At 37.1% G+C, this 27,321-nt stretch overlaps 2 protein-coding genes across 3 annotated transcripts; both read right to left on the minus strand.

Annotated features, from left to right (window-relative positions):
• Positions 1–272: 272 nt before the first annotated feature.
• ush1gb (Usher syndrome 1Gb (autosomal recessive)) lies at positions 273–8,926 on the minus strand. The gene is made up of 3 exons (XM_047377497.1): positions 8,614–8,926; positions 2,508–2,955; positions 273–1,962 (listed from the first exon to the last, which is right to left on the minus strand). The coding sequence occupies exons 1-3, from the start codon at positions 8,775–8,777 to the stop codon at positions 1,141–1,143; spliced, it is 1,434 nt and encodes a 477-aa protein (XP_047233453.1). The 5' UTR covers positions 8,778–8,926; the 3' UTR covers positions 273–1,140.
• A 1,319-nt stretch (positions 8,927–10,245) lies between these two features.
• On the minus strand, positions 10,246–26,872 carry hid1b (HID1 domain containing b). 2 transcript variants are annotated; one of them, XM_047376436.1, is made up of 19 exons: positions 26,691–26,872; positions 25,052–25,201; positions 22,224–22,394; positions 20,923–21,048; positions 18,505–18,611; positions 18,046–18,162; positions 17,697–17,925; positions 17,153–17,209; positions 16,931–17,071; positions 16,708–16,798; positions 16,425–16,576; positions 16,066–16,144; positions 15,834–15,998; positions 15,533–15,757; positions 11,154–11,302; positions 11,003–11,083; positions 10,834–10,925; positions 10,485–10,643; positions 10,246–10,399 (listed from the first exon to the last, which is right to left on the minus strand). In XM_047376436.1, the coding sequence occupies exons 1-19, from the start codon at positions 26,754–26,756 to the stop codon at positions 10,336–10,338; spliced, it is 2,421 nt and encodes an 806-aa protein (XP_047232392.1). In that variant the 5' UTR covers positions 26,757–26,872; the 3' UTR covers positions 10,246–10,335. The 2 variants fall into 2 exon arrangements, with proteins under 2 accessions (XP_047232392.1, XP_047232393.1); XM_047376437.1 differs by having other exon boundaries at positions 20,923–21,045; positions 26,691–26,870.
• Positions 26,873–27,321: the final 449 nt, after the last annotated feature.

The following is a 27,321-nucleotide window of genomic DNA, read 5'->3' on the forward strand; positions in this document are numbered from 1 at the left end:
ATAAAATCTGAAAATAACTTGCAGATAAATGTTAGTAAATCACATAAAGTAAGAAATGAGTGGGAAATGGCTTGTGAGAAATAATCTAAAAGTACATAAAATGACCACAAAGAGAGGTGAAACGTACTAAAGAGAAACATACTTACATAAATCTAAAAAGTGACCCAAAATGAGCTGATGACTAAATTGACTAAACTGAACATAAAGTGAATCCTTACAGCCTTAATACTGATGTAGCAATGTATAAATTCAGCAAACTCACTGACGACTCATTTTATTTTATTATTATCATTTCATTTATTATCTTTATTTTATTTTAATAAAACATAACATGTTTCTGGGTACATTTTCAGGCAGTCATTACAAAAACATGAAAATGATCATACATATCATACATGCAGGGTCATGGCCATGGGTGCAGCTACAACCAGAGCTGAGAGGTGATCCGACATGGAGAAACCTGAGACTGCAGCTTTGTCTTCTGCACACTCACGTAACTTTGCCCCGACACTTTATCGTCTTACTCTTTTTGCACTTTTTGCATTCAGTCTCAGGTCTGTTTCAATCACAAACATACAGTACATTCAATAATGTACATGTTCCAAAGAAAAAAGGTGTTTCAAAGTAAATGCAAAATTTACATTTTAATTCTTCTTTGATGCAACAATGCAAAGGTGATTCAATACTAAAGTAACAATGAAGCAGGTTTTATTGGGGGAGAATCTTTAAAAGCTTACCTGTTTGTGTCAAACTTTGAAAACAATAATCTTCAATTGGGTGCAGTTACACCTAGCAGCCACTAGATGGTGGAATTACTTTACTGGAGCTAAACAAGGCCACAGCAGTGTTTGCAGCGTTACAGAGTCATTAATCGGGTTTGAATATTTGTTTTTTGCAACATGATATATTTTCAACTATTTTAGTTTGGAACCAAAAAAAACCAAAAAACTTTGATCTACAAAAACTGATTTATCTGCTGATTAGTGAGTAACATAATGAAAGACAATATATGTTCTGTCTTGCCCAATAATATTTTGTAAACATGATCCAAAGATATGATTACTACTGAAGTTAGACATGCATCTATCTGCTAGGAATGAAGGCAAAGGGTGAAGTTTCTGCTGTAAAACAGACAAAATCTCAAAGTTGAGTGTCCTCAATAGCTTCTGGTTCTTCGAGAACATCAAGACGCCTCTTGCAGGCGTCGAGCAGTTTTTTTCTAGGGCCTAATGGGATATGAACACTACTGAGGTCCTGATCTGAACATAGCAGCAGCGCCTCCAGGTCGATCTTCTCACGACTGAGGATGGACAAGAACTCACCAAGGCCCTGGGTGGCCAGAAAAGTCTCCAGAGGATTATTCTCTGGTTCCATGTCTTCATCCAACCCGATGTCAGCCTCTTCCCAAGGTAATTCCTGCAAGTTCCTAGCCTGTAGACTGAACACACTGCCGATACTGTCCTCATCAAAGCTAGGAGAGCGCTGAGGCAGGCGTCCATGGAAACGGACATTAGGTGCTCGACCGACAGGTTCACTTCCTACAATGCTCCCTTCATCTTGTCCTCTGATCCCCAACATGCCGCCTGTCATATAGTTCCTTCTGAAGACCATGGTGCCAAGCCCAGGGCGGGTGAAAAGGGAGTCTCGCCCAGAGTCTGCGCTGATTTCTGAATATGCCGCCTCATAGAGGCCAGGGTCGCTCATGGCACGAGAAACTGTCTCAACATCATCGTCATTTTCCCGGGCGAACATGTCCCGGATATTGAGACGGGTCCGCTCTTTAGGGTTGGCATAGGTGCCTTGTTTGAGGAACATGACATCATTACCAAGCTGCAGGCCCGAGAGCGAGCGGACACTCTTCCTCCCATCTTCATAGATCTTGAACGTTCCCTCAACCTGCTTTTTCTTCTCTAGTTTCTTCTGAATCTTGGCCTTGCCCTTGGCTGTTGAATGCAGCATAGTCTATAAATGAAATAAATAAAATTAGCTAGCTTAAACAACAGTGATGTCTCAAATGTCTCAAAACAAAAAAAGTTTGGCACATCTGTCAAAATAACTTCTGTTTAGAAAGACTTCATCAACCTTCAATCTATTTTGCTTAAAAAATCTATAAATAATAATCATTCACTAAGACCTCAATGACACTACTCCATAACCTTTGATGATGTTTATTTTGACACTTCAACCTGAAAAGGGAAGATAATATGTATTAAAATATGTCAGGCCAATAGATGTCAGAGGTTGTCTTTTTTGCATAGCTTTCCTTCACCAAGATAGACCAGATTAAGATGTAATCCATCTATCTATCTACCGCTCCATCGTATGATCACCTACAAACTATATATCCTTCCACTGTCTTCTGCTAATCCAACATTGGGAGCTCTCAAGCTTTTTCCAAGGGTCCTGAATGTATTCCAAGAAGGGATATAAAGTATCTCACAAAAGCATCATTAGCATATAGAAGAGACAGTCAACATTATATTTGTTTACATTTGAAACATAATCACCTGTGAAAATGGCATGTTGGAGGTGACAGTGTTGAACTTGCGGCTTAGCGTGCTGCTGCTGGTGTAACTGGAGAAGCTAATAGCATCCAGGTTGTCCAGAGCCACCGACCCCTTCATGAACTTCCTCTCCATGCGCTCCCGATGCTTCCTCTGGAGCTTCTCGCAGTCTTTGATGCGATGCTCCGCAGCCCGGAACGCCCGGTCCTTCAGCTTGCTGACCAGCTTTGGGTTAATGGTGATCTGCTTGGCGGCGGTGGAGTCCAAGTATCGAATGCAGTCCATGTGACCTTTGGCAGCGGCCATGTCCAGAGGTGTGTGGTAGTCGTTGTCCAGACACCACACATTGGCACCGAAAGCTACCAGGAAGGAGAGAGAACTGATGTGGCCATTGGCAGCTGCTAGGTGGAGTGGCGTGTTCCCCCAGATGTCACATTTGTCCGGGTCACCTCTGAGAAACAGGAGAGAAGATATCTTAATGAATTAAGTGAACTAATCCTAATATTAATCTTAAGAGGATCCAAACTGATTGAACAAAACTCCCACTTTGTTCACTCTGTAAACACATGAACTAATACTTGCTCTTCGATGAACGTCATTTTGAGTTGAAGTCAAAAAATTCAGAAACATGTGGTTTGACGCATGAAAGAGATCATTTAATCTCTTCAATTTCTCTCGGATTTAAACTTACCACCTCTTCCAAAAAACATGCAGTACATTTCCTCTTCAATGCTCAATATATGTTATTTTTTTATTTAGGGCTCACAGGTAAGGATAATATGAAATTGTGATGGTTTTATTGGATATTGCAGTGACAAAATCGATTATGATTAACCTGCTTATTCTTCTTTTTTCCTGAGCTTCTGAATCTTGACCACCATGATCTATGTCAGGTGTAGGGGTAAAAGGCAGTGAAAGTTGGTCCATTGGGCAAAATATACTATTGGAATGTACAGTTTAACTGCATGACTGCTGGAAAATTATAGCCTAATCCTACAAAATATTGCATCCAAGCAGTTCTTTGCAATTTTTTTTTTACACAGCAAACTTTAAATGACTATTGTGATTCGATATATAGTGCAGCTCTAATTTAATTGTTTAATAAAAGCGAAGTTTACAAGTGTGCATGTGTTGCAGCCCTGAGGAAGAAATCTGAATCAGCAAGCCAGGCCTCAAAGCAAAGTGGAAAGTCAATTCTGGCAAAAGCTTGACTGCTGCACCTTTAAAGAACTGACACTTAAAGGATTATATGCCAACTCACTAAAAGATGCTGCAAAATCCTTAAACGCTTTTATAAAAGAGATTATTTAATATATAAGGATTAGCTATTGAACTTTAAAAAATCAAGATATCAAAATTGTTATATTTTACTATCTTCTCTTTTTATTATATAATGTTATCTTATATGATCTTATATTTTATCATATCTTATCCTATGTTTTATCTCATAAGCTATAAGATCATATAAGACACCCTTCCTTACACAACTGGGATTCAAACCCGAGGTCCCCCATATCAATGAAATGGACTTAACAACCTACACCTTGAAAGGACTTCAGTGTGAAGGTGGGAATAATTTACGATACATCATTAAAACAAGTATGATGAACTCTTTCTGTAAAAGATAGAGCTTTGCTGAGTTCAGTCTGCAAGATAAAAAAAAAGAAAATAAACCTGAATAACTTCTGGGGGTTCATTTGACTATACATTGTCGACCCATTAATGTTTTCCCATATTGTCTAGTATTCCATACTTTTCTAGGCTCAAATTCCAAGAGTTCTCCATCCTTTTGTAGCCATTTAAAAAAAAAAAAAAGTACATGCCAGTTTTCACACATTGCTCTGAGAGTCAGTGTGAGGGAGGCCTGAAATCTGTGGAAAATTGAGATTTTGAGGTGGACACAAATGCAAGCAAATCCCAGTCCGACTAAAATGTAAATTTTACTCTCTGGTTATCTAAAATATTCACACTCAAAGATGGTTGATGCCTCTTTACTTCAGTAACCTTAAATAATTCCTACCATATTTATTTTACTTATTTTAAGAAATTAAACATATCGTAGCATCATGGAGATTTCTGTTGATGCTTTACAGGTGCAAAATGTTCCCCCAATTATCTTTAATATATTGAAATGTATTTAGGTAAACTGATTTTCAGGAAAATTCACATTTTGTAAGTTTTCTCCTCCATCCTGAAGTAAATAAATAAAAACTGGAAGCCCCAAACTGCAGTTTATTCCCCCAGGTGTTAATGTATCAGTATAAACAACATAAACAGGAGCATTGAGTTGCAGCAGTGACAAACTTTCTTTCTTTCTCTCCCTCCACTGACACGACCGGGCCATAATCAATAATTGAAGCTCTGCAGGTTAAACATGACAGAGGTGACGTTACATTATTCATTCCACACACCCGTAGCCTTTTTTGACAGACACGCCCACTAACATGGTCATCACACACCCCAGCAGGGCCACCAGCCTCATCAGCGTCATCTCTCACTTTAATTTCAGTCTGTACTGCTGATGGGGTTTAATTTGCCCAGCAGAAGACCTTTCCAAAGTTCTTCGTTCTGCTGTTGGTTTGAAAGCCGTAAAGCAGATCCAGTTGCTGCTGTGGGAAATGTTTCACTGTAGTATGGAGCAGGAATCACACCCACGTAACTCAGACAGTAACCTGAAGACCTGCAGCACCTTCAGTTTAGAGGGGAAAAAGCAAAGACATAAGACAAACAACAAATCTGTTCCTAGAAACATCAAAATATGAGGATGACGTCAAGAGTAGTAAAACTTATGAAGCTCTGAATATGAAATTGTATTAAAAAGTCATTTAAAATTGTTGAATGCAACTCAAGTTGCCTTTGGCGCGTATTTCTTTTTTAATGCCAGGAAAAGTATGAAATATGAAAAGCCACTGTATAATTTGAAACACATTACCATCTATGGAGTGATGATGTAACATATGTCACAGCAGAGTGTGACTGTTTATAATTGTAAACAGAAAATGAATCATTTTCTTGACAAAAAACACTTTTCTAGCAGGAATATGTGCAGCTGATAATTGACAACACTAAACAGGATTGGGTGAGCACTTCTGATTTCCTCAAAGATCCTGCAATGCAGAAAAAAAGATTTGTGAAAGCAAAGAGCAGGTAATTTGCTGCAATAAAAGGCTCTGATGAGGTCAGCAACCAGATTAAAAAGGTTTCTCCGGTAAGACAGGGTGTAATTTTTATGTATCCTTTGTCAATACAAACTGTCTTCTGGCATTCACAGATTTTGTTATTAAATTAAACCAATAACCACTTTCTCCAAATGTTTTTTGCATGGTTTTACCTATAAGTAGCCTGCAGGACTGTCTTACCTAAATACACAACAGCATTTTGACTTGCCATCCATGTACCAAGAGTAGCACTAGCTTAAAGTGACTTTTTAGGGCCAAACAACATGTTGTTGTGAGGATACTAAATGTACAGTGTAAGTGACTTGACAGAGAATGTCCTTGAAATAACATTTTGACATCATAGTGGCTTGAGGCAGCTGTCTAAAAACATGGATTAAATATGTGGAGAAAAGTAAGACTTTCAGCTACTTCCATTCACTACTGCAATTGTTTACACTATTACTGCATTGCTTTGTAATTTAAAATAATCTGGTGATGAGAAACACTGAAGCAGTGTTTAGTTTTTTTTAAATTATATTTTGGTCGTAGACTGGGCTCATCACTGCGATGACCTTTCATAACAGTTCTCCTGACTTCCTCCTCCTCACAGGACCATATAAAACTCGACTTCATGAAAAGAGACTTCAACATCACTACTTTGTTCTTGGGTGGGTATTTTGTTATACAGTAATGCATACGTTTGGTCTTCCATTTGTAACATTATTATTCTTTGGCTACTTTGTGCTACAAGTTCAGTTTCTTTCTGTCATCCCATTTTAGAGATTTTTTGACTTTGGACTGGATATAAATGTAGCAAATTATTTACTCTGGCTTAATGAGGAGACTGATGGGACAATATCAGTTAAAACTAATCTGAACCAAAAATAGGACAACACAGACTTTTGTTGTGTTGCATAAAAACCATCTATCGTATTCTAGACCATTTGACATACAAATGTCATATGAAGCGAATGACTACTCCCATTTTGCTTTCTTTGGTTAACATTGCATTCTGAAGATGGTTCATTAAAACTGACACTGTGGTCAAAGCAAGTTTGGCAATGAATCATAATGTTAAAAAATGTTGCTACTGCACGCTTCTAACTTTATGATTATTTAGATTTTTGGAAATTTAATAAAAAGCCATTCAGTAGAAAACAATATTAGCATTATATGGGCCATATGTTAAAAATGTGGATAAAGAAAAACTTAATAGCACACAATTTAGTAAACAAATTTGGTGTGAAATTAACTCCATAAAAATAACAGTGTTGCTCTGAACACTGAACAAACAAGAGGGTTAAATAATTCATTTCTCATAGCTGATTTTCACACTAAAATATGTAAAAGAAATTACTCTGAAAAAACTGGCAATAGAGTTAATTTTACACTAATTTGTAATTTGACATTTCTTTATCTGAAACTGTTAAATTCAACTCTATGTGTGAAAGTGACAATTAGTTGTATTATAGTGTACATTTCAAAGTGTGCAAAAAAGGTAAGATATAAAAAATGACATTTGAACAGAAGAAAATGTCTTGTCTTTTGCACAAATTTGTAAAATTTAATGAAATTACAACACATTTTGGGAAATAATTCTGTTTTGTTAATACTTTCTATGATCAGTTAATTCAACCAGTCCTTGCAATAGTATGCAGGCCCCTTGAATTGCTCCACATTTTGTTGACTTACAACCTCGACTTCAGTGAATTTTAATAATTCACAAAACATCTTAATTTATGTTCAGATTAAATTGCACACATATTGTATCTAATAAATATTCTCTAATTAGCTCACTCCTGAACATGAATTCACTGGATTTTATTTAGACATAACAGGGTGAAAGGGGCAGAATAAAAATGCACACCACTTCAGGTTTTCATTTGTAAAAATTTAAAAAGCCATGTATCATATTCATTCCACTTCACTTAGTATGCACTACTCTTAATAGGTACATTACATAAAATTCCAGTAACATACTGTAAATATTGAGGTTTCTGATTATGTGACAAAAGTGGAAAAGTTATAGGCATATGAATACTTTACCAACACACTCACACAAATAGCAGTGTCATTCTGAACTTAACAGGTGATTTTTACATGAAGAAATTAGCATTGTTTGCGTTTTAATACCTATGCATCCATATTGTTTGTAAACCTATTTAAAGATTAGAATTAAAGATTCATTCATCTTTAATGCTGTAATGCAATGTTGATCACTGTGTTTAAACGTGCAACTAAATACAAATCTCCCATGACTGCCTGTGTCATTGACACATTTAACAGCATTTTGTGTGTCTTCGCCATTTACTTTCTGTTGGTCTCTTTCACTCAGTCAATCTCTCTGACCTTTCCAAACTCGGCCGGGATTTAGCTTCACTGCGCGCCTTATAAACCTGCAGTCAGCTGCATGATAAACTGCACCCAGCCTAGTTTTATTCTGCTTCAACAGATAACAAGATGCCATTCTGCTTTGATTGTATCTCAAAAACCTCAGCAAATATTCATCCTAGAACCTTCCCCGCATCTCAACAAAGACATTCAGCCAGATTCAATGGATTTTCTCCTTCAGATCATTTGCAGTCGGTAGAAAAGTAAAATAATTACTTTGTGAAGGCTCTTGGATAAGATTCTGTTGTGAAATGGATCAGAACTGAACATAAAGCTGTCTGTCAGCAGAGTTTGTGTGCATTCACTTGTTTAACCTGACCTTTCTATGTAATGAGGCTGTAAAACCTCATGTTGCTGCACTGATTGGGCTGCTAAGGAAGACAGAAACATTTTTTCAATCGTTAAATATTTCCAAATTATTTACGTAATTTTAAACCAACTGGATTTCGATTTGATTACAAAAATTATTTTTAATCTAATTCAAATATTTTAAACTTTGTGTAAAATTAATAAGAATTTATTTATTTAATCATAAGCAGTAAACATGTTTAAGAACTCACCCTCTGCCTACGATGAGCCGGAGCGCCTCCAGGTTGCCGTGATAAGCGGCCCATAAGGTCGGCGTCATCCCATCCTCGTCCGGGGCGTTCAGCTCCTTCCGAGTGGCTTCCTTCAGGACGTCCAGGTAGCCGTCCCGGGCCGCCCGGTGGTACCGGTCGTTCATGGCGGAAGCTCAGTCTGAGCTCCGGTCCATAACCATTAGTCACTCTTAAAGACCCGGCTTCTCGGTCCGGTCTGGTACGTGGCCTGTACACCTAACGTAATACCGCCGGCCAGAAGAGCCACGGAGCGGCTGTAAAGCTGGTTGCTTGGAGACGGATAAAAGGCGGCGTGCTGAACGTCATGAATGGGCGCAGTTGTCTCCACGTAAAGACACGCCCAGTTTAACGAAAAGGTCAAACCTGAAGCATCTTGTAATTTTCTAACTGTCCAATTAAAAATAATACTATACATAGAAACTTCTATATCTTGTTTTTTCTTTTAGTACCATTCACCTCACCTTAAAAATAGTATTATAATTAGTATAAATAGTGTACAACAGAGAAGTATCAAAGCAACCCTACTGACCTATAATGAATTCTTTTGATTTCCATTAAAATGCACTTCCCTAATGTAATCTTCTCTGTAAATATATTATATATTAAATATATAATCATATATTAAATATATAATATATTTAAAAGCTGATGGAACAAAAATACTTCCATTTTTAAAATCCCAGCTGTGCACAAACCATTTTGCTTGTTGCATTTTCACATTTAAACACATAGATGGAAAGGTAAAAGTCTATAAGCAAAGATTTGTATTTGGAACTAAATATTTACTTACACTACATGAAAAGACAAAACAAAATTTTGATTATAAGTCTGTACTTTTCCTGTTTCAGGTCAGTAAGGATTACAATCAATATTTAAATATGATAAATGCCAGAAAGAGATTTTATTTTTGAGATTTTAATTTTAATTCTTAAGTTTACATATATTTCTTTAATATTTGGAGATAATGTTTTTCCTTCTCCTATAACTACAGGCATTAATATTAGATTTTCTTAAGCTAATACAGATTTTGGCACGACCCATCACTTTATTCGCACTTTCAAATTCTTTAAAGTCTCTGTGAAAATTATAGAAAAATTCACCCTTAACTTAATTTGTCCGTGGTGAAAAAACCCAAAATCTGAAGGTATAAAATTTCATATAAAAGATATGAAATCACCTGGGCAGCTAACATAGTCACTCCTAATACTTTCTTTAAATGAGGCCTATTTTTAACATTTTCTTTAGGTTAAACAGCACATCTACAAACTTTTAATTACTAATCCATGAATTTCTGTTTAACTTGGTCTTAAATATGATGTGACCAAGACTCCAATTGCTATTTTATAAAATATTGCTTAAATCAATTAATAAATAGAAAAACATTCTAACAATATTTTGAAATTTTAAGTGAGAATTTTTCCCCAAATAAACAAAATGTTTGCTGTGGTTCCATTTTTTTGTGAGCACTAAATCTTCTGTACAGTTCAACACTTATGAGTGTCTACAGGAAAACCTTACAGAGGACCTCTGATCATTTAAAAAAATTATATTCAGTAAATGATTTGACTTGTTTTATAATAAAGACCTTTCAGAGCTTGTTGAGAGAAGCTTTATTTCATTGAGAAAGTTGACGAAAGATCATCACGCAGAAGCTTGTTACTGAGGTTAATGTCAGCAGCTCCTCTAAATCCTCTGAATCTCAAACAGCCTTATGTCTGTGTCGTACCAGATTGGAGGATCCACATTCCTACAAAGAACATAAGGAAGATTGAAAAACATATCTTCAGCAGCCAAACTGAAATCAACAATGAATCTACATCGTGTGTGTTTACAGTAGGTAGATGACTCCCCACATGTAGGTCCGGAACCACATGGCAGTGCCGGCATTTGCCTGGTACTTCCTGATCAGGATGGGGTGGGGAACCGGGAGGAGGCCAACCAGTGTGCCATGTTGCAGGAACCTCAGAATCTCTGACTCATCTGTTAAACCCCTGAGGATAAAACAAAACCTCATCATCTGATCTGGACCTAAATAACTGGACCCTCATGCCGGTACAGCTTGTTAATTAGGTTTAAGGGTTAGATGACATTAATGTAAAAATATTGGCATTTGTTTCCTTGGAGTATGAAGAGCACTGTCAGAAATATGGCAATGCGTTTTAGTTTAACTGTTTCTCCTACTTGTCAATGCAGATCTTCTCCACTTGAGGGACCAAGACTTGCAGCAGCCGCATGATGGTTTGCAGAGGAAGTCTAGATTTCCATGACACCATCTGAGAACAGGTAAAAGAAGGACAGTGTCACAATGAGAGGAACCAACAAGGAGCAGGAGAGAAAAACCCGTTCTCACCCAGTCTGAATTAGCGGTCCAGGCCACAGTGGACGAGACGCTTGACATTCGACTTCTTGATGTCTGTGACCCTATGAAGACCTGATGACAGGATGAAACAATGAGAAAGCAGAAAAAATATACAGAGTGAGCAGTGAGACATCTGCTGTACCTCGTGGTCTCTTTCTGAGTTTGACTCTGTGTCGCTGGCCCCATTGATGGTGCGGCGGCGGGATGCAGTTGTTGAAGAGCACGAATGTGGGACGGCAATCATTGTTCCATCCTCGCTTACCTGAGATTTCTCTGTTATCTTATCAATTCCTGAAACAAACAATATGAGCAGTTACTTCCTGCTCGTATTGGAAATTATGTCTTTACTTCTAATGACCCTTCTCTACTTGATCTTACACGGTTCGGTAGAGCTCTACTTGCTTTTTAGGCTTTTCCATTAGTAAAGGTTACATGGAACTGTTACTACTTTTAGCACCTGCTTGCCTGTGGTTCCAACTGTGCTGAGTTGTGCTAAGAAATTGTGACATCCGAAGATTGTCAATCACTGATTGGGTAGCGGGCGGTGTCACTAGTCACAACATACATATTATAATAACTAACCAATATCTCAAACCATTAACTCTTTGTATGCTCGTTTTTTTGTGTATATAACCTATAGCAAGCTAGCATTAGATACCCTCACACATTCTTCTCTTTCTCCTGTACTTATCCAGAGTGCGTCGTCTTTTTGCCTGCAGCCTTCTCTGGCTTTTCTTTCACTCAGAGTCTGATAAAAGCTATAAACCAAGCAGCAGGTCCTCCATTGTTTTTGTGTTTGTGTCACATACAAATCACATCACGTTACTTTTTTGGACTGTGGGGTTGCCTTGCTATTGACAATACCGCCCGCATTGAGATGGTACTCAATTGTAGTGGAAAACTAACCAAACCGTGTAGAGTACAACTGACCTGAGACGAACCGTTCTGAGTAGGTAGTAATGGGGAAGGGGCATAATATTGTTTATTTTAGTCATTTCAAGTGAAACTCTGAGTTTCATTTGCTCTTCTCCTCATTTTGTTAGTGCAGCTGACTCAATACTATACAATAAAGCAGGTTTTACAACCACTTCGTACCTTTCCTACTTTTGCTTTGTATAGTTTACCTAGATACTTAAACTCTTCCACTTTCAATTGAAAGTATTTCTGTCATTATCTGTCGTTTTATTCACATATGTTTTTACTTGGTATTGTTTTTTATTCTATACAACTCTTTCCATTTCACTGTGTATCTCTCATTTTGTCTGAATGAATGACATTTTGTGTAGTTCCTAACTATCCAAACTGTTATTTCTCATAATTTCTCATTATGTGTTGTATTTAAAAGATTAGCTTTTCTATATATTTTTTTATTTATTAATAAAATGGACAATATACACTACTAGTCAAATGTTTCAGAACCACTTTCTCATTTAATGGTTTTCCTTTTGTTTATGACTATTTACATTGTACGTAGATTCTAACTGAAGGCATTAAAACTGTGAATGAACACATGGAATGGCATATGGCAAATGAAAAAATTGTAAAATAACTTTAATTGTGTTTTACATTTTAGACTCCTTAAAGTAGCCGCCCTTTGCTGTGATGACTGAGACATTAACCTTTGGTCATCTCTAAATTAACCTCTGGGAAGTTCTTTCAAAACTCTTTGGAAAACCATTTCAGATGACCATCTCACAAAGCTCATGGAGAGACTGCCAAGACAGCAAAGCAGTCAACAAAGCATATAGTGGCTGTTTGGAAGAATCTAAAATATATAAATGTTTAGAGTCATTTCACACTTTTTGTTTACTACATAATTCCATGTGTGTTCATTCATAGCTTTGTTGTCTTTGGTGAGAATCTACAATGTAAAAAGTCATGAAAATAAAGAGACCCATTAAGTGAGAAAGTGTTTCTAAAACATTTGACTAGTAGTGTAAATTATTGAAAAAATAAATAAGTTGAAAAATTACCCAGGTAGCCAATAGGCTATTTTTCATCAGTAGTCATTGTGCCTGATAAAACAATGATGCCACACAATAAAAGCACAATAACACAATAATGAAATGTTGAAAATAGCAACATTGCATTACAACCAAACATTTAGGTGAATGATCAAGTTAAACAGACTGTCCATGTCATAAAAATATTTGCTGATTGTTTTGATTCCCGAATAAACATTCATTTACACTGTGTATCAATATAAGATGAGGACTGAAGGTTGGTGGTATAAATTTCCACTGATTGGGAGGTTTTAAAAAAAGAAAAGCGACCAAATGTTGTCTTTCTGAGTGGGATTATAAGTCTCTGGCAGCTCTTTTGATATTTTTGTTTGCAGCTGATTTGAAATGAGCAAAATTAGACATATAAGTGGGGTCATGGAGCTTCATATAGTTTAGGACAACGCTCCTATACGTTAAACAATGTCTATACTAAGAATTTTACTTTTTTTTTTAAGATACAACAATGATGAAAACAAAATAATTTATGTAAAACCTTGAGGGCTAGTTTGCACAGTGATTCGAAATGTTTTAAAGCTTTAGAGTTTGCACTAGACCACCTTATCAAACAATAGCTCATGTGAAAAAAAACTTTTCTCTGGTGCCTCACTCAGAAATGAATTCCTAATAAATCCAAAAACTTGGAGCAGAAGTTCTGTAGGCGAGTTGACATTTGAAACTAAATACAAACCTAAATATTGATATTGTGAAACAACTTGTTATTGTCCTGATATAAAAATGGCAGGGCTAGGTTCCACACTGTGGCCTTTAGAGATCATTCCCAGAGCTTTTCATGCAGTCACCTGTAAATAACATTTGTTTAGGGTTGTTTTTCTTCATTCATTTCTTCTTTTACTTGGTCACTTTTTCTCCTTTTTATTAAATTTTTTTTTTTTTTACAAATGTATGTTTGAAAAAGGATGGTATAGCACAACTGCAAAAACACGACATGGATGTCCAATAAGAGTAAAAGGCAAGGACAGCATAAATTGGAGAAGAGGCCAAAAGGCCCATGGTAACTCTGGAGGAGCTGCAAAAGATCCACAGCTCAGGTGGTTATTTTTGATAGCATAATTATTTCCTTTACATTAGACAAATCTGACCTTTATAAATGAGTGGCAAGATAAAAACCATTATTGAAGAACTATACTTTATATGAAGTCCTGTTTGCCACTTGTCATGTAGGGGCCAAATCAACCATGGGTGAAGGTGCTCCAGTCAAATGAGCCCAAAAACATTTGCTTAACATGCAAAACTGTATTTAGCAGAAAGAAAACACCGCACATCGCCCAAAGCACCCCATCCTCACAGAGAAATATGGCAGTGCCAGCAGCATGGTGGCGGGATGCTTTTCCTCAGCAGGAGAAGGAAGCTGGTCAGAGCTGATGGGAAGATGGATGGAAATACATACAGGGCAACCTTGGAAGAAAACCTGTTAGAGGCTGCAAAAGGCCTGAGACTGAGGTGGAGGCTCACCTTCTAGCAGAACAATGACCCTAAACATACAGCCAAAGCTACAATAGAATGGTTGAGATCAAAGCATTTCCATGTGTTAAAATGGCCTTGTCAAAGTCCAGACCGAAATTCCAGTGGGAATCTGTAGCAACAGTTGAAAATAGATGTTCACAATAGATGCTCACACACATTCTCCATCCAATTTAGCTGAGCTGGAGCTATTTTGCAAAGAAGAATGTGTAAACGTTTTAGTAGATGTGCAAAACTGCTCCCTGTAAGGGATGGGTTAAATGCAGAAGACAAATTTCATTGTAATGTACATGTGCAATGACCAATAAAGATGATGATTATTATTATTATTAAGCTGGTTGGATACATAATTGCAGGTTCCACAAAACATTACCTCAGAGGGTCTTAATACAAAAGCACGCCACACTTGTCAGACTTTAAAACAGAAATAAAATTTCAAAACAATGAATCATTCTTCTTCCACCCTCTAATTACGCAATACTTTCTGTAGGTCTTTCACGCACAATCCAAACAAAATATACTGAAGTTCAAAAGGTATGAATACTATTACAAGCCACTGTACTTTTTTTTTTTTTAATTTAGCTTACATTTCTTAAATAGTTTTCATTTCATTTTGTTGTTTTTAATGCCCTTCCCTACTATCGTAATTGGTCTCTTTTCGGTCATCTTGCTTTGGTGATTTGTACATTCTTTTCATAACTTCTTTTGTGACTCAAACTGATTTTGACAATAACCTTTAATTTCGGCACTCTTTCATAGCTTAAAATTAGAAGTTTTGATTCTAATTTGGATTTGTTTGTTTTAATTCTTTTTAGATTCTGGGTCCGAGTATAGCAGTTTTTTGCTTTTAATTAAAAATTTGTTTTATTGCTTTCCTGTCTTCAAACACATTTTTGTATCTGGAGCTTTTCTGTGGTTTTTTAACTTGTTTAATTTAACCTTTTCCCCTTTTGCCTTTATTTTTTGCAAGAAAACTGTACTTTAGAACCTATTATCTGTTTTTTCTTGGCAGTTTAAATAATCTAATTTTCCTCACCTGGAGTGGCCTCTAAACTGGCTTTGAGTGTCCCGGGCTCGGCAGGTGCGGCAGGCCTGGAGCCCTCCATGGACTCGCCATCTGTAGAGTTTAGGCGAGATATCCCAGGCTTCTTCTTCTTCTTCTGCAAAGTTTTCTGAATGGACGCCTCGTCCGTTGGCAGATTGGCCAGCTGGTGGAAAACGTTCCTTTTACGGATGATGGTGTATACGAGGTTGGAGTTACCTGTGGGCAAGGTTTCGGACCTTAAAAGAGAGTCTCAAATAGAGCTGCACCGATGAGATCCCATTGTTGCTCTTACCATCAAACTGATACTGGATGATGTTGTTGAAGACCTCTAACAGGAAGAAGATTAGGTTGTGGTTCTGAGGTGCAGAGAGGAGGAACCAGGGCGTGGAGAAGGCCTCCAGCAGGTGGAGCAGCTTATTAGCAGCCACCATGGACAGGCTCTTTAGGTATGGGGAAACTAGAGGCACAACATGTGTTTAAAGCAACTCTCCACCAGGGGGCGGCATGTCAACAGTGATACTTACTGTTTACAATTATAGTGAGCAGGCAGTCAAACAGAGGATGGAGACGCTGGTGACCACAGGTGATTATTTTGTGAAAAATCTAAAAAAGAAGGTGCATAAATATGAACCTTGGTACTTTCGAAAAGATATGAAAGTCTAACTTCACCTGCAGCCCAAAAAATGTTTTAATTTGCAGAATCTCTAAGTTTATGTACTCTTTTAGTAAGCTTTTCACGTTTACAAGGAAAACCAACTTTTTAAGCTTTTCTTGTCTTTTCTGTTTTAATCTTGTGAAGTATTTTATGTTGCACAGGTTGTTTAACTTAAACTTTGGGCGACTGGTAATATTTATTTTCAATCAAGTAAAGAAGCTTTCTCACCACTATGAGCAGGTCAGCATGGGTTCCTGTAAAGACAGGAATGTCCATCGGGACATGGAGTGTGTACGGCTTATTTAGCCGAACGCCAAAGTTTCTCTCTCCACTAAGCAGTAGCAGGATGAACACGCCGATGTGCATGAGGCCCACTCGAGCTGGACGTGCACACAAACATGAAGAGCTTTTAGAGGTTTAGGTAGTTTACCCTTGTCTCATTGTCTGTGTACAGATTTGTTTGTTTTTATTTTTTGTTTTTCTCCCTCAGATGTCGCAGAAAGTGACTCACACTGATCTGCTCTGGCATCGTTCAGGTAGAACAGGATGGGGACCAGTATCTCCAAGACGTCACTGCTTTTTAGGACGAAGAACAGGAATTTCTGCAACACACACACAAACATTTATGAGTGTGTTAAAGACAAGTGCTTCGTTAGGTTACACAAAGAAGTACTGAGAAATTGTACTAAGAAAAGTCAAAAGATACAATAAAAAAAAGGCAAGGAGCACAAAACCTTGTTAAAATCACAGAATTTCCAAAAGAGAATCAGCAGCTCCTGGTGGAAATGGATCTTCTTGGTTGATCGAGGAAGGTATGTCTGGATCAGAGGGTTGTTGAGCAGCTGAGCCAAACCTCTAAGGACAAAACTCAAATCCTGTTGAACCAAGATCGAGAAAATGCTAAAATGTAGGAGTATCCTGTTTGCGGCTAACATTTAAGATTTACTTTACCATACCTCCTCTCTGTGGATCCTGGAGAGGTAATTGACAAAGAGGTTGTCAGGTCCAGCTGGCTACAGAGAAAGAAAGTGAGAACTTACTATTTAAATTTACCTCATCTACTTATAACCAGCCTTCTCTATTTGAATTCTGGCAAAGCGCTTAAACAAACTGATCAAAGACTTAATACAAACAAGAAGGAAATCTAAATTAATTAAATTAGTTATTTCACCAATCTTGGTATTTAAAAACAATTGTTAAAGTAATTTGTTAAAATAATAAAAAATTACAGAATAGTTTGACAATAATTTTGGTGATCCACATGGTTGTATATTAAGACCTCTGTTATTTAGAGTTTTTTTGAATGCAGTGTAACAATTATGTTAAAACTTGTATTGTTCACCTAATTCATATTTTTTCTTTTTTTGGCTGTGCTGATAATTTATTGTCTGGTGTAGCTTTATCTTTTATCCATTTCTTTCTCATTTTCCGCTGATATAGTGTAAAGTGAAAGTAGGTTTTTTACAGCTCAATGGCAAAAATAAAATGCATCCATCATACCTCTGGTTCCTCAGATGCATTGGATGAGGAGCAATCCATAGCCTGGAGGGCAGCACTCATGTGCGACCCAGTTTCGTGCTCCAATGTGACAATCAGCGCCTGCAGTGCCTGCTCTACTAGCTGCTCCCGGTAGTCAGAGGACAGCAGATGATTGTAAGGGATGCCGTATCCAACAGGGTCATAGGAACAGACCACGTTTAGCAGGGATGTGAAGAGGGGCAGGGCATGTCTGAAGCAATGACACAAATTTTAAGCCAATTAAAGCTAGGTGGTTTTTACAGAGTAGCTATGCACGGAAGACATTTAAAGATGGTATACAATTCAAAGCCAAGGCCTGCGCCCTGTCAACCTGTTTTCTGCAGAACAGAAGAAAGAGACCCAGGGGTTCAGCACTTGGCTGTCAGATGAAGGAGAAAGATACATGGCTTCAGAGAAGCAGGTGAGAAGCAGTTTCAGCAGCTCAGTCCTGAAAACACACAATGTTATGTAATGAAATTACATAATGGAAAATTATCCATTTTTATGAAATAATTGATTATAGCGTCACTAAACAGGATGTATTTATTTAAACAAAATCCCCGTAGTTCTGAGAAATTCTGCAGATTTATGTAAAAGAATTGAATTTATATTTTACATTACCTAAACCAATTTCTTATTATTTGGCCTCCCCTGGCCATCATTATTGATTCAAATGACCCAAAATATAACAAAACAAAATTTTACTGTCTTATTTCCCTCCAGTTTGAAATTTGTCAATTTAATATTTAGGACACTAGCTAAACAGGTAAAAACCAGCTTGCAGTCTTACCTGTTTCGGTCATGGATGTAATTCAGCGAAGGCGACTGAGCAAAGCCCACACCGGACTCCCAGATGTACTCACAGCTGTCTATGGATCGCATTTCCTCTAATGCATCCTGAAGCAAAACATCTTTCTGTCATAGTCAGTCAAACTGTTATATTCACTGTCAAACTGTGGTACAAACCAACATAGAGTGCAATTAATGCATTACATAAAATATTCTTTATAGCAGTATTCAACTACAGTTTAAACAAAAGGTTTAAATAGGCATGTGAGAGTCTGCGTTTGTACACTTGGACCATGTGTTTCATTAAGTAGACCGAGCCGAGTACTCTGCTGACATTATCAGGCTTTGACACCTAGACACAGATAACTGCAGCTTTAAGAATAGAAGTGACGAGGTGTTCCTGTAAGTAAACTGACAACAACGGGCACACCTCTGAGCCGTATTAAACTTCTCTGGTGGCCTAACCCAAGATCACCTAACTCACTGTTTAGTGTTGTTCATTAAGTTAAATCTCCCCCTCAGAAAAAACAAAAAAACAATTAAAATTATTCAACACAGACTTTAGTATTTTAATTGTCCTGATCATAAATAGGCCTGCCAGTAATGGAGTTCTGATAAAGTGACACAGCAGCAGATTTGGAAAGAAAGGTCAGAAATCTAATCTTCTACTGTTCAGTTCAGTTAGTCTTTATCTCAAATCAAACTATAGTCTTTTCTGTATAAAATAAAATAAAAATGGTGCAAGTTTCACTTTCATTTTTACCTTGAGAAGCAATGTTACTACTGGATCATTAATATCTGAGTTGCACCTGTGCTGATTCTGTAGCAGTGGTGCAAATGTGCAGTATACATGACATGAGAGAGCTTCATGGCTGATGTGGCATTTCTTTTTACATTTCCAAAATATCCATAAAAGACTCATTTATGTGGTGATCAAATTGTGTATGCTAAAGTGTGAAATGCATTGGAAGGCAGTGTGGGATTGTTATTTTCCTATGGCATCATGTCATCCAATGCATATAAAATATAAGACAGATACACAACAGTGTTATGGGGTTATTGGTACATTAATTCCCAGATCCACAAGCCAAAAAATTGGGCAAATCTCAGCACAGAGTCAAGACTACTAAAGTAGACAACACTAGTAGGCCTCAAAAGATTTCTGTATAAAAATAAGAAATTAAATAAAAAATGTAATTAAAAGGAGGACTTTAATATTAATATTAATATTAGGAAACATGAAAAGAAGGGCAAAGACCTGGAACATGACCTGGTAGATGCATCATCCTTCGGTTTAGTTGATTTAGTTCAATTGCGTTTATGTATGCAGCGCTGATTTACAATGACTAAGTGCTGAATGGCAAATCTTTAGCTAATAGCTCTTAAGACACTGCCTTGTTAGAGTTAAAATCATATATTTTTCTGGCACAATATCAATACAGCCCATCACCAACTCATGCCAGAATTTGTTAACCATGTGTTACAATTTCCTCCCCACCATTTTCAACCCGTAAACAAACAATTTCCCACCAGCTTACTTAGCCGTTGCATACCAGTCTATTTCTCTTGGTAGTTAGGCACTTTTAATGAATGGTGCAAATTGATGATCACAAAAATGCTAAACTCTTACCAATAATGTAATTCAAAAGTTTATCATTATCATCTGAAAGGTTTATATTAGACCCATGTTTACAGTGATTGCAGTTCTGATCCCCACATGGTTCAGTTGCAACTTTAAATAAGAGAAATTAGGGCCCTTGATCAAACGCTTTATGTTCAGAAACAAATTCGGACCCCCAGATGAACAAATACTAACAGAAAAGTGCAAGTTTAATTTGCCCCCCAGCTTACTTCCAGCTATATTTCATGCTTCATTGACTACAAAGGCAGGTGGGAATAAAAACTGACCAATTCCTCTAGTGGCAACACAGATCACCTCCCCAGTCTCTAAAATGTTTGCAGAGTTCAGTTAAGATGCATCCACCCAGCTCAAACACAGCCACTCCTGCCTCTTTCTGTGCCATGGAGTCACTCATTAACTCAAGCTACCGCCTGAGAAGGTTGCATGACGGAGATAACGGCACGGACTTATACCAATAGGTTACAAAACACGACCTGAAACCTTTCATTAGAGCTCACACTGGCTAGCCCTGTTTTTCATCCTTTTGTAATAGATTTTAGAAGAATGATGTTGCGTCTTTAAAGCAATTACTAAGGAGTTAGGGACAAGATGGCTGAGATTATTTTTTTTTGGTATGCACAGTTCAAAAGTACAGTTTGTCCAGTTTGGAGCTATAGACCTAGTAGTCCAAGTTAGAAATAACACACCAACACATTTAATGTTACTTGATATAAATCATGTTTAACCCTGCATTATTCTGTAATGACCCGTTCTAAATGTTCATTAAAACATACTGACCGAGTTGCTCTTCTTGTGACTCTGGACGGTAAAATCTGGGCAGAAGAGCAGGTCAGCGATGGCGAGCAGCAGGGATTCAGCCAGTGGCCGATCTTCAGTCTCATCAGCATCTTCATCCAAACTCTGCTAAAAAAAACATAATTTAAATACTAATCTCACAGGTTTTATAAAGAGGTGAATAAAGAAAGCTGTTGGTGGCTGGAATTGCATCCTATCCGTGAAGGAACAGCTGCAGTGATGAACAGCTCCTTCTCTTCTGGTGGTCTGTATCTTATTAAATCTCCCAAGAATATGTGAGCATATTGCTATCAAGTTTAAACACATAAAAACATTTTGTTTTTTGTTGCTAACAACAGTTAGCATCGTCACTGAGTACAGCAATTAGCAAATGCTAGAGGTTTTCAAAGTTGCACCTGAATACTATAACATAAATCCAACTACAATTACTCAGTAAAGGACAATATAAGTAATATTAGTAACAACAAATTATTATTCTATGTTGTTTAATGACCAATTATGAAATCAGTTATTCTGACTCATCTACTCCATGATGAATTTACCAATATACACTCCAAGAGTTAGTTTCACACTCATCAGACCAACAAATTTAATTCAAGGGTTAACTAATTTTGTTTCTCAAAATCAAGTAAGTAAAGTATTTTCCTGCAGAGTAGGATTGACTACAAACAGCCTATTCAACCTGCAGCAGCCCTCCTTCACCTCAGTCCCATACTTTCATTAGGAGACATTTAATACCTCCTTAACTCAACCATTGGCGAGGACACAGTGAAGATACAATATAGGCAGTGTTTGCACCATAGTCCCCAGTTGACCAGGTAACCAGAGACTCAGCAGCAGGTGGAGGGTGGGCAAGGAGAAGAGGAGGGAGAGCCCAGCTATGGATGGAGACCTCTGCAGTGGTTTTATCTTACACAATCAAAGGTGAGATATCTTCTAGCCAGGGCATATTACTCTGGCAGAAGCAATCAAGGAGTCTCAAACTGTGAGATAGAACAACAGCTGATAGGTCAAACTCTCCTGTCTGTAGACAGAAAGGATTTCTCTGGAAGCAGCTTCCAACATATAATATAGACCAATAATAAACTATTTGCACCTGTGGAACTTGTAAATATCTCAGTAATTTATATAAAAGATGCATGAGGCCATTAAAGCTGAAGTAACCCAAAAGATTTATTTAGCTCCTCCAGCAGTTTCAGCATAACTGATAAACCTTTACAATGTGCAAAGAAAGGCAAACTGTTAGAGTGTCAGATCGCCCAGACTGCGAGTCACATTCGTACCCCAGATCTTTTCGCACCGGGGATGGTGGACCAGAAGAAGCCCCTCCAGTCGGCATCTTCAAAAATATATGGCAGTATCCGGGTGAGCAGGCGGGTGCAGTTCAATACGATCTGACGCTCCTTCTCCGAGGGGCAGCCGGAGTCGACACACTGAACAAGCCTCTCCACGGCCTGGAAACAAATGACATCAAACATATAAATTTAACTGCAAAAGGACGAATTCCTTAATCCTAAAATCCACTATCGGAGGAGTCGAATGCAATCTATATTTAGAGTTAAAACCAGGACTTAAAAAAACAAAAACTAAGGAAGTTAGGATTGTGACATTTATCTGAATGAAGTTTGCTTTGCTCTGAGTTCTTTCAGAGGCAGAAAACAAATGAAATTTATTCTGTAAGCATCAATCTAATGCAAAAACTTTAGAAGTTGTTTTATTACAATGATAGTAAAACATTTAGAAAGCAGATTGAATCAGAAAAACAGATAACATATTTCAGAAGGTATCAGAGGGCATGAGTGTAATTGTAACCTATTTTCTGTCCATAAATCAAGGATTCTTTAAAACAACCTAAAAAGATTTAAAACAAAAACGATAACAAAATGTTTCTTACTTCTTGATCTGTGTTTTTCGACTGTTTTTTTTCCCCTCCCAACTTTACTTACTAACCTCTAGTACACCAAGTGTGGGAATAACAAACATCTGCATTCCTTTGTTTCCAACCGTATCCAGGATGGACAAAAGCTGCAGTGAAGTAAAACACAGGAGTTCTCGCTGTCTGTAATAACTAACATACAGGCCAAGTGACTACTTTATTCATTAAAAAAAAAATAAATAAATAAAATAAATAAAAAAATATATATATATATATATATATATATATATATATATATATATATATATATATATATATAATTATTTTCAGTCTGAATCTGTGAGCAGATTTAGCTCCAGGAAGGGATGTTTAGATGTAAACCTCATCCTTTCGCCTCAGTCAGGGATAAATATTTTCAGTAGGAAAGTCCAATAAGATGGTACATGATTAACAGAGAAGTTGGCTTCAGTATCTTCATGCTTGAGCAGCTTATGTAAAAGCACAGCAAACCAACTGAACTATTGGTTTTAAACCTTTTGATACTGTTATTATTCTGTTCAATAATAAAGGAAAGTCTTTGCTCTGAAATTAGAGATAGTTATACATTTAGTGGTACAGCCTCCTAAATAAAAGTGTTTGTTCCTAAAAATACATTTCTCACCTTCCACAATTATTGGCGCCCCCTGGTAAAGATGTGTACAAAGCAATGAAATGAATCATTATCAAGAATTGTAACCCTAAGGTTGTCACTCTTTGCTGTAGCGCTCTAACACCAAGCTCTGGATATTTTTGTTTTTTTAACCTCTTGTATCATCTTTCTCACTTTACATATTAACAATATAAATGTTTGTTCTTGTTTAGCCTTGTTTGTCACAGTTGCAGGGTGTTTAAAAAAAATGCAATTTTATATATAGGAAAGTTTAGGCAAGTAGCTATTTTTGTGAAGTCATTTCTTGACTTTTGAAGTTTAGCTATGCCAGGTTGTCTCCTCTTTCCCATTTTGAAGACTTTCACGTCACATTTAATTCCCAAGGAAACAGGAAGTCGGGGATTACTAATCCGAAGTTCCTAGGCAATCTCACTTAAACAAGAAGGGTATCAAAATACATTGCTTCCATTATTTTTAACAAATATTTCTTTCTGTGCATTTTTCTCCTAACAGAAAAAATAACTAAAATTAAAAGTTGGATGCTACTGCATTAAAAAATAAATGTATTTTAATTTTGTTTAAACACCATTAAAACGGGTGCCAATAGTTGTGGAAAATGATGTAGCAACTTAAAATGAAGCAAAAGCAGGAAAACTATTGTATTTTTTATTCCAGAATCATTTTTGAAGAAGCTGTTTGGCCATGCAAAGTTAGCAATGATGCATCTTAAATGATAAACCAGGGTTAAAGAATTCCAGGATTTTAAATCACTCATTAACATCCTATTTGTGTTTATTGGGAACTTCTAGAGCAAGTGTCTCAAACTCCATCCTCCGCTTCAGCACCCCTGAATCAAATAATTAGGCCATTAGCAGGGCTCAGAAGAACTTGTCCGCATTCTGAGGAGGCAATTCAGATATTTGTTTCCGGTGCATTGGAGCTGGGACCCATCCAAACGTTGCAGGACACAAGCCCTTGAGCACTATAGTTCGAGATCCCTGTTCTATAGGCTAACTTTAGCTTACATTAGCTCATTTTAAACAGTAATAGTTGTGTAGTTTTCAAGCAAGCTTTTGTCTTTAAGGGCTGCACAGTGGAGAAGTTGCATGCATAGGTTCTCTATGAGTACACCAGCCTCCTCCACAGTACAAAAACATGACTGTTAACTGGTTATTCTAAATCATCCTTAGGTACGTTTGTGTGTGTGAAAGAGTCTCTGTTCTGTGTGTCTCGGTGTTGCCTTGTAATAGACTGGCGACCTGCCCAGGGTGTTTCCCACCTCTCACCCAATGATCGCTGGAGATAAAAGTTGGTGTTTTCACTCTTAGGCAGCTTTTGACTGTGTACTTTTGCCTGCCGTGAACTTTGTTTTTTTTTTTTTGTACATTTTACACTTTTCTCAGTGCCGCAGTTGTGAGCCAAAGGCCTGAACATGGCTGCCGTGTTCTACCAAGGCAAATGTTTCACAAATGCAAAGCTACCAATTCAATTAAATGCTTGAATAATGGAAACTGACTTCAAACTAAGTATGTAATATTCCTAAATCTGATCACAACTAGCAGCTCATCCTGGTGAGGCCAGGTTACCTTGTAGCAGAGGGTCGCCAGGTTGGACGGAGACTCCTCTCTGACAGCTCGGATTTCTGCTGCAGGCACCAGAGCGAAAACATCCTGGACGGCGATGGAGCAGTCGGCCCAGAACTGATCCCAGAACACATTGTCTGTGGCTTCAACAGGCTGCACAAGAGGAAACATGATAAAATCTTTGTGTACCCATGTTACCATTTTTCCAACCAGCAATCCTGCAGACATATTATTATAAAAAACATCCTGCTACGGTTAAACACAAAATTAGTTATACTCCTAGTAGATTTAGACCTAAAAAAAATTTATACAGCCGAGAGGTTTGTTTATTTAGAGTAAATGAGACATCAAAGGGCCTAATAAAACAATATAAATGAATAATCAATTTTGAAAAAAAGATTTTCTCTCATTTTATTTACATTTTTTTTATATTTTTAAATGGCAAAAAGGATTTATATCCTTCTCAATAATCAATTGAAAAATCTTTATTTGCATTGCAGGAATCAAAGCATTCTTATAATTCATGACCAGTGTTTTGCATGTTTCTGCTGGTATTTTAACAATTTAACCAAAGGGATGAGCTCCAGGTCTTTGTGGTTAAAGGACCTCCTTGCCATCACCCTAATCTTTAGCTCCCTAGACAGATTCATATCAGATTTGAGTCAGGACTCTGGCTGGGCCACTGCTAAGTTTTAATATTGCTTCCAGTCAAACAAAAAAGAAAAAACAAAAGTTTACTTTAAACTTAAACCTGCCAGGAGGATGAACACTGAAAATATAGACAAGTAAAAATAGGATACAACATTATCTTTATGTGCATGACAGGATTAATTTATATCTGGTTGTGTTAAATGTTAATGTCTAGTTGTGTATGACCAAGAGGGGCTCCCATCCACCAACATACCAAGATCTTTTTAGTGGAACGTTTTTGCAAACTTTTACAAAAACCACAAATGATGACTACACTTATTTGAACCAGGTATATACAGAATAATGTCTCAGTCTAATACATAAAAAAACCTCATCTAACAGGTATTATGACAAGCTGTTTGTTTTTACATGACATTTATTAAATATTTGCTCCCTAAAATGCTAGAAATTAGTGAACAGTAACAGATAACAATTTTGAATGTCCACAATTGATAGATTTTCCATAAAATGACAACCCACCGATGTTTTCTGTTTCAGTGGTTTACCTTCTACCATGAAACAATTAATAAATGGTTATGGCGCAATATGTGTTGTCCACTGACTATGAGAACAGTTCAGTTTAACCTTAACTAAACAGAAGCCTTCAGGCAAACACACTTTCACTCCACATGGCAAAACAACAGGTTGTTGAAGAAGCAGTAAACAAACAATTGATGCCAAACAGGACAAAATAATTATCTTCCGCAAAACAGTGGACATGATAAAACATAAATGTTTATTATCGTATCTCCCCAGTCTCATTTCTAAACTAAAAGCAAGGTTATTTAAGGTTTTTTTTACTCTACTTTGACAATGTGGACTGCACCTGACGCTACCATCTGGCACGCCAACCTTTATCATGGCTTCATTTAAAATCGCAAACAGATCGCGTTCGGAAATACATTTTCCTTCCCCGCTAAATAATTTTATTATGAAGAAAACAAAAACCGACCTGAGTTTTGGTCGTCAGCTGGATCACCGCTTTCCTAAAATGAAGTTTAGTATCAGCGTTTCCCATTTTTTCTGTATCCAGCAGCCACCTCCTCCTGCCTGTAGGATCCGATGATAATTTCGCTCATCGCAGCTCAGAGCGCCGCGCTGCTGGTGCGTTCAGGGACGACTCGGAGCATTCCACATCGAAAACGTGTCATTCTTTCTTTCTGGTCGTTTATTTAAGAAACAAACAAACAAAAACAAAAAAGCTTTTTAGAAGGATGTTGGACGTATCAGGCTTTTAAAAATGTATTTAATTACAATCAAAATACTGAAAAACAGTTTTACAAGTCCACCAAATTGGCTTATAGAATTTCATGAATAAAAACAAGAAATTGTAGTGGGAAAAATGCCTAACTGTAGCACTAAAACTGACATCCTAAACTTCCCACACAGTTTCGTCTACAAACTAAAACAATACAAGTAAACATGATAAAAAACACACAAAACACAAAAAGTTGGAAGATTCCCAGCAAAAAAAGTACAATTTGTTTTACAATTACCAAGATAATATCAATTTTCTGTTGGGGGAATACTTCTATCTGCAACACACACTCAAATAAATAAATGAATAAGCCACAAGAATACAA

This window comes from Girardinichthys multiradiatus, chromosome 10, assembly GCF_021462225.1.
Source record: "Girardinichthys multiradiatus isolate DD_20200921_A chromosome 10, DD_fGirMul_XY1, whole genome shotgun sequence".
Lineage (NCBI taxonomy): Eukaryota > Metazoa > Chordata > Actinopteri > Cyprinodontiformes > Goodeidae > Girardinichthys > Girardinichthys multiradiatus.